Source organism: Lichenostomus cassidix, chromosome 2 (genome assembly GCF_008360975.1).
Source record: "Lichenostomus cassidix isolate B80296 chromosome 2, HeHo_3.0, whole genome shotgun sequence".
In the NCBI taxonomy this organism is placed as follows: domain Eukaryota; kingdom Metazoa; phylum Chordata; class Aves; order Passeriformes; family Meliphagidae; genus Lichenostomus; species Lichenostomus cassidix.
In genome coordinates, this window is record NC_139482.1 from 53,347,249 (window position 1) to 53,363,637 (window position 16,389).

The 16,389-nt window shown below is 36.1% G+C and overlaps 1 protein-coding gene across 7 annotated transcripts in view; it reads right to left on the reverse strand.

Moving 5' to 3' along the window:
• SUGCT (succinyl-CoA:glutarate-CoA transferase) overlaps positions 1-16,389 on the reverse strand; it is a 329,471-nt gene that overhangs the window by 279,880 nt on the left and 33,202 nt on the right. For all 7 annotated transcript variants that reach the window (XR_014849876.1, XR_014849877.1, XM_085051578.1 and 4 more), the window contains exons 7-8: positions 7,959-8,050; positions 106-249 (exon numbers count right to left, since the gene is read on the reverse strand). Coding sequence is in view for 5 of the 7 variants with exons in the window: in XM_085051578.1 (XP_084907704.1) it covers positions 106-249; positions 7,959-8,050 (236 nt within the window). In the remaining 2 variants the exon portion in view is untranslated. The remainder of the gene's footprint in view (positions 1-105; positions 250-7,958; positions 8,051-16,389) is intronic.

Below are 16,389 nucleotides of genomic sequence, written 5' to 3' on the forward strand. Positions count from 1 at the left end.
TGTTGTCATTAATTGTACCAACTATTGTGCATTAATTTATAGTCAAATGATATTCTTAGGTTCAAATATCTACACAACAAAAAGCAATTTTTAAAAAAATCCTACCTGAGTTGACAACAGATTGCAGTCAATGTGTAGTCCTTTTCCTGTCTTATACCTCTGAAGTAAGCCAGCCATAATTGCTCCATATGCATACAACCCAGTAGCAAGGTCTGTCATTGCTACTCCTGGTCTAACTGGCTCACCATGCTAAAGAAAAGAAAAAACAGCCCAAAACAAAACAAGACAAACAAAACAATAAAGAAAGAAAAAATTAAAAGCAAGAAAACAAGCAGAGACAATACAATTGTGCAGGCCTGTAATCTTATTGGCATGACAGAGACATGGTGGGATGACTCCTGTGACTGCAGCATTGGAATGGAGGGATATAGGCTCTTTAGGACGGACAAGCAGAGGAGACAAAAAGGCAGTGTTTTCCTCTATGTCAACGACCAGCTGGAGCACATGGAGTTTCACTGGGGATGGATGAAGAGCTGACTGAGAGCACAGGGAGGGCAATTACAGGTAAGGTTAAAATCCTAGGCGTGCCTATCCAGGGAAATAGAGTGGATGAGGCCCTCCACAGACAGATCGCAGTGGCCTTGCATTCACAAGCCCTGGTCGTCACGAAGGGCTTCAACCACCCCAATATCTGTTGGAGAGACAACAACATAGAACCACACTCTGTAGAAAAAGATCAGGTTCAAGACCATCTAAGGAACCTGAAGGTGCACAAGTGCATTGGACCTGATGACATACATCTGCAGGACCGGAGGGATCTGGCAGTGGAAATGACTAAGCCATTATTCATCATATTTGAGAAGTCATGGTAGTCCAATGAAGTTCCCACTGACTGGAAAAGGGGAAATATAATACCCATTTTTTAAAAGGGTAAAAAAGAAGACCCAAGGAACTGTAGGCCCACCAGTCTTCACTTCCTATCCATCTGGATTGTGGAGCAGAGTCTCCTGGAGCCAATGCTAAGGTACATGGAAAATAAGCAAGTCATTTGTGACAGTCAACATGGCTTCACTATGGGCAAATTGTGCCTGATAAATTTAGTGGCCTTCTATGATGGGTTACAGCAGTAGTACTGGGAAGAGTGACTGATGTAATCTACCTGGACTTGTTCAAAGCATTTGACAGTGTCACACATTACATGTGTGCCTCTAAACTGGCCACTTGGTAGATAAGGAATTGGCTGAATGGTTGCACTCAGTTGTAGTTACTGCAAGAAATTAGTATCTTTGAGTGAACTAAGTAGAAAAACTACCTCTGAAAACAAGATATCTTTGAAGCATGTACATAAAACTGCCACTTTGTGATGCCTCAGACTGCAAATCATGAAGGATTTATTATGCAACTTTTAGTCCCTAATAACATAATGCTTCAACTCACCAGTGCAAAAAAAAAAGAGATAATGTTAGAGACAAGAAAAGCTAGTGAAGACTGAATTTTACTATGACTAGAAGCCAAAGGCCCAAACAGTTTCCCTGGTATGTTGACCCAGGTGCCTGTCTGTTTAAAAGGTAGAACCATATTGCTTCATTCTTCTCACTCCCTTTTACTCCCTCCTCTTCAGTCTCTCCCCCAGTCAAAATTCAGTTTTGTATTTTCCAGTATGCACATGCCAGGCTTCTAGTAAGAAAACAAAAATAACTTTTTGTTTACACATGTAAATATTACACATGCAAAAACATGCAAATTCATGACCTTCTAACTGAAGTCATTGTGAAGTTGCTTTTTCAAATATCCTTTTCTGTATGTCATCCCTTTTCTGGCACGAAGGGAGGAATCTTCATTTTACATCATGTATTTCAGAACCTCTGTAATCACTGGCATGATATATGTCCCCCCTGCAATCAATGGCAAAATGAATTTTTAATTTCAGCCCAACTAGGCTTGTATCATAGGATCTTTAAAGTGGTTCTTCTGAAATGTTCTCCCATTTCCTACTCTGAAAAGTTTGACATCAGGTAAACAGATTCTCATAGCAGTTCCTTATTTTGAAGTCTTGTTTTTTGGTTTCTTTAAGTTTACAAACTTTGAAAAAAAATAGTAGTGCAAGCTTAATGAGACTGTTCCAGAGTTCTGGCATCCAAGCAAGCCTAGCATAAGACAACTTTAAATTAGTATAATTGATACATAATAACTGTTTGTCAAGTTCCCATATATGTATTTAAAGTAATGTAGCATAAATTCAATAAAATTGAATTTACATAATTCCATTAATTAGCTATGTCTAAACTGCTACGTGTAATTATTGTAATAATAACCTTCTAATTAATATTGCAAGAATTCTTTACTGATAGTTATTTTAAAAAGAGTGTCTTGGCTTCATGTAAGAAAATTAATCTTCACCCTCATTTTTCTTTTGCATTCCAAAAGAATTTACCTAAGTCTGATATCAAGTCATATACAAGTTATTACAATTTTCTTTAAAAAATTTTATTTTATTATCAATTGCATTAATAGAGCACTTCTGAAATAAAAGACAGCAAGACAGTATTTTCTATATCAGAAGGAAAAGATTGCTATTTTAGTCATATGAAATTTACTAAAAATTATAAAATCAGCATAAAATATAACAAAGTTTAAAAAAATTTCTTAGTTACTTTCAATCAAACTGCAATAAGGATTAGTCTGTGACTATCTATAGCCTAGAAATCCACAGGATTATATATAAACTACACAACATTAAGGTGAACACTGCTTTAGGAAGTTTACTTTTTTGAAGAATCTCTTATTTCTTCCTTCTCTACACTCTACACTAAGATACTTCAGCTTCCCAACAGAAAATACAACTCAAAGGTTCAGCTGTTTACCACTCTCGTATCCAACTCTGGGGAAAAACAGGAAAGAAAGGTCTTCACTTTTATATGCATTGGCCTACTGAGAAAACTCATAAGCACACAAGAAGGTTTTTGCTCCTCAGAACTATCACTGAGAAATAAAAGAAAAAAAACAAAACAAAACAAAAAAACCCAAAACAAAAAAAAAAATCACGCCCACACAAAACCCAAGCCAAACCATGAAAATTAACCCATATTATTGTTAAATTGTTCTTTTTTCATTATAGCCATGTCATTACATTCACTGGGTTGAGAAGAAATCAAAAAGAGTTTAGATTTTGCAAACAGATGTGCCACAACATTCTTAGTTTGAAAACACTTTTCCACTGTTTTCAAAGTGTCATTAATTTCACCCTTGAAGGAGAAAACTATGCTTTGAAGATGGAGAAATCGGGATTATTTTAATACATTGTTACATATGAATTCCAGAACCTTCCTCATCACGTACTAAACTACCTAATGTTTAAAGCAAAGACTTCCAATGCCTCTGTAAAAAATTTAACTTTATTTCTAAAAATACTTTTACAATTTCCCCTTACAGAACACTCCTACAAACTACCAGCACTATACTGCTATGATACTTCTAACACATTGGCCTTACTTTATCCTAACACTCCAAAACCTATAGTTCTGAACCAGCCCACAGAATTTCTGGCTTTCCTTGGTCTTTTTACCAAGACTCGTGACTAGCTGCCATTTCTCACCATTCAATCAGTTTTAATCAGCTCCTGTGCCATAAATCAGTCCTTCTGTGGCAGAATGCACAGGTGTAAGTACAGTGAGATGGATTCATTCAGGCTTTTATCACTATCCTGCAGAACAAGGGATGTGAAGCTGCTTTACACGAATGATATAGCTATACACACAGAGAATTAGCTTCCTTTAGACAGAGCTTCTGACAGAACAGCAGCACTTTTGTGTAGCTAACATTATACCAGTTACCTGGGCTAAGTAAGGATCTATACAGTATCTTTTATTCAAGCAAATTATTTCAAAAGTGACAAACACCACCACCTCTGCCAGACAAAAATAATCTTACTGTTCTGGTAGGAAGAGCAAATTTAGCCCTAGCCAGGGAGAATAAGCCTTAAGCAAACAAAGCTCCCATCCAGACTCAAGGGCTGAATGGCTTGAATCCTAAATTAGGTGCAGCACCAGGACCTGCCCTTTCCTCATTCAAAAGGATAAAGATTCATACCAGTAACGCAGAACTCTTCTTTTTAAATCACTGTGGTTTGCTATTGCTCAGTCTTATAGTTTACACTCTTATTCTTACTTTTTTGCTGTTTGCTAAATTCCTTACAATTTGTTGACATATTCTGGCCCAGATATAGCCACAACATGTCTTAGAAGCTTCCTTTCCTGAGTCCTTTTTTGCCCTTTGACGTAATTTCTCTTTCCAAACTTCATCAATAATACAAAAATCATCCATTAAAACTGAAAATTGTTTTGAAATGACATGCTTAATAAAAGCATTCTAAGTCCAGTAGTCCTTACAGATGTGAAATAATTGCTGAAGCTAATTTGAACCAGTAATGGCAGTATTTTTCAACAGCTCTGAGGTATATATACCATGTGTACTGTTTTGCTACAGGTTGTTTGGTTTTACACCAAAGAATGGCCTCTCTGGACTGTGGATTAAATGCTGTCTCATATTCAGTAAAACAAAAATGTTTTTTCTGCAAGAAAGAATACACCACCATAAAGGTACTTCAAATATTGAAGACCACATGTAATAACCCATTAAGAAATAGAAGGGAATTTGTATTCAAACTGGACTTTAATTTCAAGCTATTGCCTTAATGAGTCATAGAAATTTTCATCAAAGGGATATTCATCTGGCACTGATAAATCTGAATATATTAAGTAAAAGCTTTCTGTTTATCAAATATGAAACTTGAAAGTGGTGTTTAACCAGGACATATCTATAAAATATATCGTCCAGGACAATAAAAGTGTCATCAGTGCAAACTTTGTCCTTTTGCATATTTATTTATGTAAAGAAAACCTAAATGTGTCCTGAAGCAACTACTTTCATTCAAAATGGATTTGTGCCAGCGATTTACACAAAACAGACTCCCCTCCTAAACACATTAGAATTTCAAATTTCACAGGTGTGATAAATTTCAAATATAGAAGTAATCAAGTACATGTGGGAGATCTTGAATTCCATGCAGGCTTCTGTACATGAAAATATGATTTAAAGACAGTATTCTACCATGTTTGGGTTTGTACAATCAGCAAAAATAACACTTGCACAAATGCACGTGTTTGTGCCCACAATTTTGCAACATTTCAGAAGTTATAGCTTGATTTCAAGGTTCAGAATATCACTCAGAAGCATTCCAAAGTTATTAGCATTAAGTGATATCAGGAAAAAGGGAAAAAAACAAAAAGCAAGTAATTTTTTTTAATTGGCAGGAATGTATACTGTTATTGGATCTACACATTTTTGTGTATGCCAGATACAGGACAAAATTTTAGTACCCAATTATTAAAATGTTTTGTGAGGAGCTGTAAGTATATATACCTCGATATAAATGCGTATACTGCAATATTAAGCACCTCAGTCACGTATTTAGATGCTTTGTTGCTACTGCTAAATTCATTACAATTTGTCTACTGCATTAGCTGCTGTCACTAAGACCATCCTGCAAGAATGGTTTGTTTACCTAAGGGACATTTCCAAAGAGCACTGTAGCACCGATGATTTTATGCTGATTATCTATACCTAATGAAATTAAATACAAAACTAACACCATCTGTCATAACTTTTGTTTGTTTGTTTCCAAAGCCTTCATGTAAAGCTTTTTCTATGTTTTTTAAAATCATTCCTTAGTTTATGCATTCAAATGAACATACTACTTTTAGTACATTAATTCCATGTTATCTGGTCAACAAATAATTTAAGCCTTATTAAAAAAAAAAAAAAACCAGCCTGAAAGACCAAGACTCTTTTTTCTTCTTTACTTTGTCCTCTTTTCTACATGTTGACTGAAACAAGGTTTTATATTTTTGTTCAAATTTAAGTTTTGTGAAATTTTAAACAAAATTCAGTCACATGAACACAAATGTAGGGAAACCATGGAAGATTTCACTATTAATACTTTGCTATTTTAAAGTCACTTTTCAGACAAGCATACAAGATGATTTTACAGCCACTTGGGTAAGTTTTCACTACAACAACAAAAAGCACGTTTGTTTCTTTGAAGTCATTGACTACTTAAGTCTTTGGAACAAAAATGTCCCTCTGTACATCAAAATATGGTTTTGAGAAACTGAGAAAATACTGTATGAACAACTTCAAATAAAGACAAATAAGCAAAGTTTAGCATGTTTATTTTAATCACACAAAAGAGTGACTAAGTTTGAAGGAATTGTTAAAAGCCCCCAGTGAACAGACAAAGCAGTTACTGACAATGACTAAGTGATTCCTATGATTACATTGCCTCAAGTCTTGTGATGTGAACATCTGGTTTTCCAGTGTAGATCTTAACACAATCATTTAATAAAATCCATCTTCATAATATCCACTGATGACTATCACTTTCATAAAATAACTCACATGCAATTATTCAGTACAACAGTTATTTATTCTGGCATTCACATATCATTGTAAAGCTGTACAAGAGTCCTGTGGTTTTCAATTTTTGAACATACTTGCCTTTATTCACATTGTACAAACAGTACATTTGCACCTTCCTAACAGTTTATACTCCTTCCTAATTTTGTTTGATATATTTTGAGGTGTGTATGAAGTTTCTGGCATTGTATTGGAAGTATTAACCTCCATTCTACAGACACAATGCAAAATTTAATTCCACTACAGTTACTGTGATCAGTCATTGCTTAGTGCATATGTGCATTATATATTTGAAGGGAAGTGACTGTAAGGACAGCACTCAATTTTTTGTCTTCTTTTGTTCTGAGATAGGACATCCTATAACTATGTACCAATAACACAGCAGAAAGAAACAGTCTCAGGACACTAGGCACAAGATGTTTCACCTTATTCAGTCAAAAAAGGCTTAATTTGGGTTTTTTTCCCTAATAAAAAGGACAACTCTGGTAACAATAGTTGCCAGAAGTACAAACTTCTGATGTTTGCCATTGTTCTCAGGAGAAAACAAGTCTATTGGCAGACTATCAACCCTACAATAGAGCTGTGTCCAGATTATGTGTGTTTAGCTTTCAACAACCTACTCAAACATGAATATCTGACACTAAGTACAGAAACTTTATGAATTCCTTGTTTATCTAGGGCATGAAAGTATAGTACTCAAAAAACCTGCACTACTGCTTCCAGAGTATCAGGAGCATATCTAGCATTTATAATGCTAAGAACAGACTTGTAACACTACCTCACTTGAGAAAGGACATTTGGGGACCACCTTCCCTGCATTTGTAGGCAATCCAAGACAGCTCAACTAAACACTTATTTGACCAGAATTTTTCTGAGGTGAAGATACACGTTCTATACACCTCTAGAATCCAGATGCTAAACTACTGTAATGCTTCCTGCACTGCCACAACTACCAAAGATCTTGGGTATCAGTGGGAACAGCAGCAAATAAAGCTTTTCCAGAAATACATGGCATCTCTCTGCCTATTTTCAGGCAGAAGAACTGAAAAACATCCAGTTTTTGTCAGAGTTATCTAGATAGCCTCACAGTTCCCTCTTTTTAAAAGGGAATATAAATATCCAAGCATCAGGGAGACTTCCACACATACATATGTTTCCATTGTACTGGTATCAACAATGTGCCTACTACAGCTCTTGAAGTGACTACACATTAACAGGTTAGCATACATTGTCAATTTATTCACTGAAGATTTAGGATTTTTCTTTTTTTCTTTCCTTTTCTATTTCTTGAGCATTTTTCTTTACAGGCCTGAAGTATATAAGCACTATTATTTTCCTGTTGGACCAGGAACAACCTCCTGTTGGACCCAGGAGGGTTTGCATAACAGATGTGTTAGTATAGGCTGACTTGTTCCATGCAGCAACCAGTTTTGCTATATGGCACAAAGATTCCATTAATTCTATTTGTAAGTTGTGTACTATACCTCATGCCCTGTGATATGCATGAGACCAGAAACAGCAGCAGCAATGGAGTCATATCCACCTCTCTGAACCACTGGACCAGTCTGACCATAACCTAAAGGAGAAACAGAATAATTAGTAATGCAATCAAGGAGAAGTACAACATAAACTAGTATTTCTCCTCAGCTTTTGTTAACAAGTTTTCCAGATTGTACAACCGACAAATGCTATTGTATTCTATTTATTCATGCAAATTTTTAAGCATGAACAGTTGGGTTTATCCTCTGTGGGTTGATGATGTGTTTGATCTTAATTCTACACAGATTCATGTCCCTGCTATGTTTCATTCATTTTGGATAAAATTTCCTTTTTAATTCACTCTGTCAGCTGAGGTTGAACTCAGATATTATTTCAGAGGATCTATGGTATCACTACAGGCCTGAGTTGCTGTCCAACAGGGTTCATCTTGCCTTATCTCCACTCTGCCATAAGGATACTTTAAATACCCCAAACAATACTAAAATCATTATACAATGGTTTAGACACATGACTTGTTCCCCCCTCATTTCTGTTACTTTATTCCACATCTAAACAGAGCTACCTTCAAAACAAAACATTGTTTACAAGAAATGGCAAAGCTTTAGCAAATACACACAATCTGTTTGCCAAGAGTTAGCAACAATGAAATTCAAAATACTGAGAGTTTTTACAGAACTGCATAAATACAGTTTTTTTCAGCTCTATAATTAATTTAAAATAAACAGCTGTAACCAGAAGGATGCTGTCTTACTTTTCTTTGATATACTCATCATGTTCTTCTAACAATAACCACAAAATCTTCCAAGCTGAGGAGGTCACTGGAACCAGTGACCACCATCACAGAGGTAGAAGTCAACAGGGAGAGAGCAACACATTTAATTGATGGTTTCAATTAGTTCTAATAATGGCAGAGCCCTGAATAATCAGATTTAAGCACTTGCCCTCCTCAAAGAGGAAGCACATTCAAAGCTATTCTTGTGCATTCTTTTCAGACATCTCTGAGAGAAATCCCCTGGTTACAGGAGCAGTTAGGAGGTATTTGTCACAGACAAGATTCCTAATTTGGCTGTAGTTTTAATGTAGTATTTCTCTTTTATTCTTACCTGTGAAGACAGTATTGGAATTACATTATATCAACATATATTGCAAGATAAAAATTCCTGAATCTCCTAGATTCCTTTTCATTATTCTCCTGGAATAATCTTCTCCATATACAGACAATCCGTTCAGTAGACGTGACAGTCTAAACACTGGCTTTGTTAATTAAAGCAGACAATTAAAAATCATTTTTCATTGAGGTAATGTACCTCAGTTCCTACACTTGGACCGATGCTGTTATGTGCATAATTCAAAAATTACTCCTAATGTATAGTGCAAGAGAATTATGATCACTTCAAACTGGAGTTAAAGCATTTTGTTACTCCAGTTGATAAATAATATCAAGCAAAACAATACCCACTAACCACACAGATTTCCCCATTATACCAAAAACTATCTCAATTGCTTCATCTATTTCTGGAGACATGAGATCCACATTATGCAAAGCTGTGGAGGAACTCAACTTCTACACTCAGTGTCACAGGGAATATCAGAACACTACAGCCAACCCACTGACTTTATTGATGTAGCCTCAAACCAAACAAACATTTTGCAAGAAAAAAGTCAGCACTTTTCTTATGGTCAAATTTGTGTCTTATTGTCGTCACTATTCACAAGAGAGAAGAAAAAACCTGCCAGTTTACCTAGCTTTATTTGAAATCTGACAACAACCGACTTTAAGATCCCAAAGAGATCTCATGACATTTCCTTTCATATTTACACTCTTAAGTTTACAGCAAAGAACAAAGTATTCAAATATAAGAGGACTAGCAAATAAAATATAGTGGATCCACCCAAAAATGTTCCAAAGAGCTCGAACAAGGCATATACCATTATCTCATTGGAATGAACTGTAGAATTAAAACCAGTTAAGTGTGTAGGGCCACTTCAAAAACAAAATCTTGCTCAATAAAAAAAAGTACTCAAAACAACTTTAATTGAATAGTGAAAAGCATATTGAAGTAAGTGAGAAACTACGTACTGGCCTCAATTATTAACAAAGAAAAGACATCTCAACACATCTACTCACACAAATGTTTTCATAAACAGCAAACATCTGAAAATTAAACATTTTGTATGTAGACAGAACAACACTTTGCAATGTTCTTTTGGTAAGGACAAATATCCATCCCTCAAACAATGAATTCAGGAAAGGTTACAGTCCCGCATTTTTCAAGAGAAGCTTCAAAAGTAATTTTTTAAGTCCTTTACACACATTGTAACAGCCTAGTTGCAAAATAAAAGGTATTATTTAATGGTATTCTGGTTAAAATTAGAAGTTTTAAGGAGTGTTTAATTAATCTTCATAGGTCACAACAGATTAAAAAGAAAAAAACACATAATTCTGCTTTTGATCGAAATTCTGAGTGGACGAACTTAGTGTGGGGACAAAATGTGCTGTCATTGGAAACAGTTTGCCCCAGAAAATATGGATATGCAAGATGCCTGGAGGGAAAAAGCAGAATTAAGTGAGAATTAGCTATGGCTAAAAATGAAAGATCTCTTTATCCAGACAAAAATCAAAGACTGAACAATACTATTCCAGTAACCAACGCAGATCAGTGGAGTAACCCAGTGCAGATATTTAGAAATAACTATGAACACAAACACAAAATTACAATGTCCAAAATTACATTCAGAAAACATTCAGCCTGGTACACAGATTTTACAGTAATGGTAATATATACACATACATACATATACACATATTTGTGCATATACACATGCACATATATATATCCATATATGTATATAAAATAGCTTCTTAAAGATAAAAATGCCACCTAAAGTTTATGCTTGTCCAAATACCCATTGTTCTCTCATACTTAATTCAGTATGAAAAGCACAGATTTGCAATTACACCCTCAAACCTAAATATAGGCTTCTATTAAATAAAACATAGTTGGTGGTTTAAAGTTTAGATACAATGAAAAATACTTTAGGCTAAAAAGATAATCCCAGTTGAATACAGAGAGAATGTGATGGTCTCACAAGGTAAGACACAGCAACTGATTACACTCCTGCTCCCCTGTAGTGGAGCTTATCACCATAAGCTACAGTCAATATTTAGGTAGTCTCTGCCAGTAGAGAATTTAATTTAGATCCTTAAATCCAGTGAAAGTATTTTTATTTTAGGGAATATATTTCAGAGAGACAAAATAAATTAACATTTAATTTAGTAAGACTAAGTGTTTTCTAAATTGTTTCAGCTTGACAGGGAGCTGCCTAGATTCTAAATCTCATGTAAAGCTTTAGACTTGTGTATAACAGAATCTGCAAGGAATAAAAGAAAATTGCACCACACTAAACCCCTTTTTAACTCCCAAAATCCCTATTCTATACCTTGCAGTAGGAAGACATGATTTCTTCCGATAACTGTCACATCCTCGTGTCTAGAATTCAAAATCATTGCAGTATGAGCTAGTGTTCTCTACTGCAAAATGTATGTGAGTTTCATGCTCAAACCGAATGCAAGACAATAATCCCCAGTCAGATCTCCAAGTGCTTCCTAAAAGTTGTCATTGTCAAAGCATTATTTAATCTTTATAGCAAGCTTTTGAAATTGCCAGAAACAGAGAATCACACAGAATCACAGAATAGGTGAGGTCAAAAGGGACCACAGTGGATCATCTGGTCCAACCTCCCTGCTTAAAGCACAGTCATTCCAGAGCACATGGCACAGGGTTGTGTCCAGAAGGCTCTTGAGTATCTGCAGTGAGGGAGACTCGACATCCTTTCTGGCAATTTTTTTCCAGGGCTTGGTCACCAGCACTTGCTCTTCATATTTAGGGGGATCTTCCTGTGTATAAATTTCTTCCTGTTGTCTCAGGTCCTGTTGCTTGGCACCATCAAGAGACTGGCTCCACCCTCCTGGCAAACTCCCTTCAGGTACTTAGACACATTGATGAAGTCCCCTCTCAGTCATCTCTTTTTGAGCCTGAACAGGCCCAGTTCCTTCAGCCTATCCTCATAAAAGAGATGCTCCAGTCCAGGGCTTTATAGCCATCTGCTGGACCTGCCCCAGGAGCTCCATGTCACTCTTGTTCTGAGGAGCCCAGAACTGGGCACAGCACTCCAGATGTGGCCTCACCAGGGCTGAGTAGAGGTGCAGGATCACCTCCCTTGACCTGCTGGCAATGCTCTTCCTAATGCACCCAAGGATACCATTGGCCTTCTTGGTCACAAGGGCTCACTGCTGGCTCATGGACAGCTTGTTGTCCACCAGGACCCACAGGTCCTTCTCTGCAGAGCTGCTTTCCAGCAGTTTGGCCCCCAGCCTGTACCGGTGCAGAGGTTATTCTTCCTCAGGTGCAGGACCCTGCAATTGCCTTTTTAAACTTCAGACAGAGTTTCTTTTCTGCCCATCTCTCAATCTTCCAATTCTTTTCTCCCATATCTGCCAAAGGCCCTTTTGAAGACCACTGTGAAGCCCTCTGGGTTATTAGCCATTCCTCCCAGTTTTGTGTCGTCAGTGAATTTGCTGAGGAGGCATCTGTCCCTTCACCCAAGTCACTGATGAACAAATTAAACAATACTGAACCCAGCACTGAACCTTGGGGACACCACTAGTGACAGGCCTCCAGCTGACCCTGTGCTACTGATTACAACCACTAAAGGACTATTTGCTTATTCAGCATAATCACTTACACGTAAATCTTCCTGTTCTGACCCTGTAGCCAGTTCTATCTTCTGCATAAGAAAGTGTAGAATCCTTCACTTTGAAGATTTTTTTGAGCAAGAAAAATTAACTGGGTATGAGATGTATGAAAAAACTGCACCGGCTACTTCATGGCAGCTTAAGGGAAACAAGGGCCCTTATTGGAGGCATTTACAAAGCAAATGCCACAGCTTCCCACCAGCAATCCTGTACCCTTAGCTCAGACAAGAATGAAGAAAGAGACTTTACTGGCTCTATTTAGTGTCCTCTGTTTTTCAGAACTTTCCAAGTGCTTAAAGATAGATTTGCATCTGAAAAGTTTTAAAGAATTTTCTTAACCAAGGTCTCTACTATTATTCTTTGTTAGTATGCAGCATAACATAGTGTATGAATATTCAAAATGAGACGTGCTTAATGTGACATAAAAAACTCGATATCTCTCTGTTCCTGTATCTACTTTTCTTTTAATATTTGGGTAAATATGACAAAGTTTTATAAAATAGGGTGGCTAATATGTAATAATGCAGCTCACACCTGTTCTAAAAAGCCTCCAGCTGTTTGTTGGCCAAACCTTTGATATGGAGCAACAAGAGAAGATTTGAGGTGCCTAAAAATATTTATCTAGCAAAACTGAAAGATAATCATGTCAAGATAAACAGTAAATGATAATAGCACTAAGATACTCCTCACTAGCTGGTGTCATTACAGAAGTAACTTTATGCAAGACACTAATTGCAGCTGACTGAAGATTCATTTGGCAAAATGAATTGAAGCATATAAATTTCCTGTGAATATTGGCAATATATACACATTCTAATTAAATCTAAGAGTGAGATTGCTGCTATTATCTGATTAATTTATATTGGTGTTAATACACCACAATTCTTGACAAAGGGAAAGACTAAAAGTATTTCTTTCTCTCAGATTTTTCCAGTTAAATCAGACACACACATTAAAAAAAAAGGCATTCTTCAATGGGAAATAAATCTTAGCTACTTCTCTTGGGTTAGCGTGACATTCCTCCATTATGAAAGGGGGCCAATTATTCTGAAACATGGAAGTTAATTCTGACACAACAGAACTTATAGTTCTGTTCTTAGTGTGCAGGAGCCATATGATGGCACTCAAGGTTTGGAGCATAGCACAGGAAAGGTTATAATATTTTCAGGCATCATATGGGACAAAAGTTTGGGGGAAAAAATAACATGTCATAACAAACTACGGCTAGTTTATCCACTTTAAAATGGTCAATATATTTATCACACAAGAGAGACATAATTTGCTTTAGAATCCACTCTAAATTATTCTGTTCTGAGACACAGAAATAAATATTATGAAGTGAGAAAGGTCAGGTTGAAGATTACGAAGAAAGCAACAACAGTACAAGTTGCTGGACTGCACAGAAATGTTATTAGTCAAGTTGCCAAATGCTAAAAAATGTCACACTAAATTTAAAAATGCTAGCAAAAAAACCCAAACCCAAACCAGTTTCCAGAAAGAACTGTTAGAAAAACAGATTAATGTGTCTTTACAGGTTTAGCTTTCTAATACCATGCCAGCTACAACATAGCTTTATTTCACTTTTGCCTGATGACAGTGGGATTTTTAGATATATTCATGGCAGACATTCTTCACAAATTTTAACAAAGCAGGCAAACAAATTAAACAACTTTGTCCCAGACAAAGTTTCATGTGTCTGTAGATTCTATGCTATTCCAAGCTATGTACTGAACATACATTTGGACACCCCTTTCCCTTGCCTAGGAGTTACTGATGACATGATGACAGAAATCCTAACATGTATAAAAGCAAATAATTTTGGCTACAAACTGCCTGAAAGCATCTGGGATAAACAGGCACTAACATGTTGCAATATCATCACTTTAAGGACAATCACTCCAAAAGCAAGATTTTTATGTAGAATAGTTTGGGATCAAACTACTGTAGAATCATTTGGGATTTTTATGGAGATTATCCAAAATGCTTCTACATTTTTCAGCTTGGCATTTCATTTAATGAAATTTAACAGCCCAGCACAGTAGGTCACAAATAGTTTGCACCTTCCACAAAACGACTGCAAAAGAAGAAAATCTCACAAAATTACTAAAAGCACAGAAACTAGAAAGGGTGAATGAAAACTTATTCAACACCTGAAATTGCTACTCACACTTCTTCAATACAATGTACTTTCAAGCTAATCATGGCCTCATGATTAAATCTACAGGAAACCCTGAGTATGATTTTCTGTGTCATGAAAAGAAAGATCAGCATTTCTCATTATGACCTGTGTCCAAAATATTTGTATCACATGTTAGAGAAAACCAAAAGTCATAATTTCTGCACTTCTTCATGATTTGATAGCATGATAAAACTTTATAAGGCCAAATATAAAACACATTGTACTAAAAGGATAGCAAAAACCAACATGAAGACGTTGTCAACACAGACCAATTCCCTGTAGTTCAATTCCCACATGGCAAATGACATTACAAAGTCAGGCTGTATAGGATTTTCTGAGCAAAACATAGAAAAATATGTTCAACATACACATTTCTACAAATAGGAACTAAACATTGTCACAAATTCAGTCCAGATAGATGGCTACCCCTGCTGAATAACAAATTAATGAGAAACACCTTTTGGCTTGTTCTATTGCCAAGAGAAAATATTCAATTAAAGAAAGCTTACATCTTTATTTAATAAAGATTAATGAAACAAGCAGAAGAATACAAGCAATGCTCTGCAATGACAAAAGCCAAAATCTAACAGATGCATTATATGAAACTTTGCAGTGTCAGAGCTGCCAAATGTGTTAGCAAAACGAGTAATGACTTTTGGAAAATGCTTACCATGTGTTAGTCAGAAGGAAAGGAAGTACAACTTCCTGAATAGGCAGGCTTACAGCAGATCAGAACAGATACAAGAAAGGTGAAGTCAGACCAAAATGTCAAGAGAGATGAAAGGATGTTTAAAAAAAAAAAGCCTTTAGTCAGCAAGCATAAAATCTGACCAATCTGATAAAAACATTTCATTTCCCAATTGATGATTGCAAATGTGCACAATATTTATTGCTTTTATACACGTTGATTTAGACATTCTAACCCTGTCTTTTGTACAAAATCAGGTGTTGTAAGTTGGAAGGCAAAGATAAAACAATATTGTTAAATCAAATACAAAACTTTATGCTAAGTTTTTAGCTACTGAAAGACTAGAAGAGGACAAACAACAACCTCTGCCAGTTGCCCAGCTCAAGTTTTTATGTGATCTGGATACCCAGCCTCACACAACTCCTCTAAAGGCATCAACCACACTTCTGGGTCACAGCCACAGAGCATTTCAAACAACACAAGCTTGGTTTTCAAGAAGTTTTTAATCAGGCCTGCAAAGTTCTAGGCTATATTTTCTAGCTTTTTAACATACCAAATATAAGTTACAAAAAGCAGTCCTCCCCTCCATAGCCCAAACTCAAGAGATGTTGGTAAATCAGTGAAAGCTTGTCAGTCTCTGAATTTCAAGGCAGAAGCAACTTCCCAGTCTAAGTCAGGTCACCCTTCTACACGATATCAGAGATAAGTGTGTCATATGCTAATCATTTTCTGAAAACAAAATTTCAATTAAAAGCCTTTAGATGACACTCAGATTAGGTACTCAAACTGTAT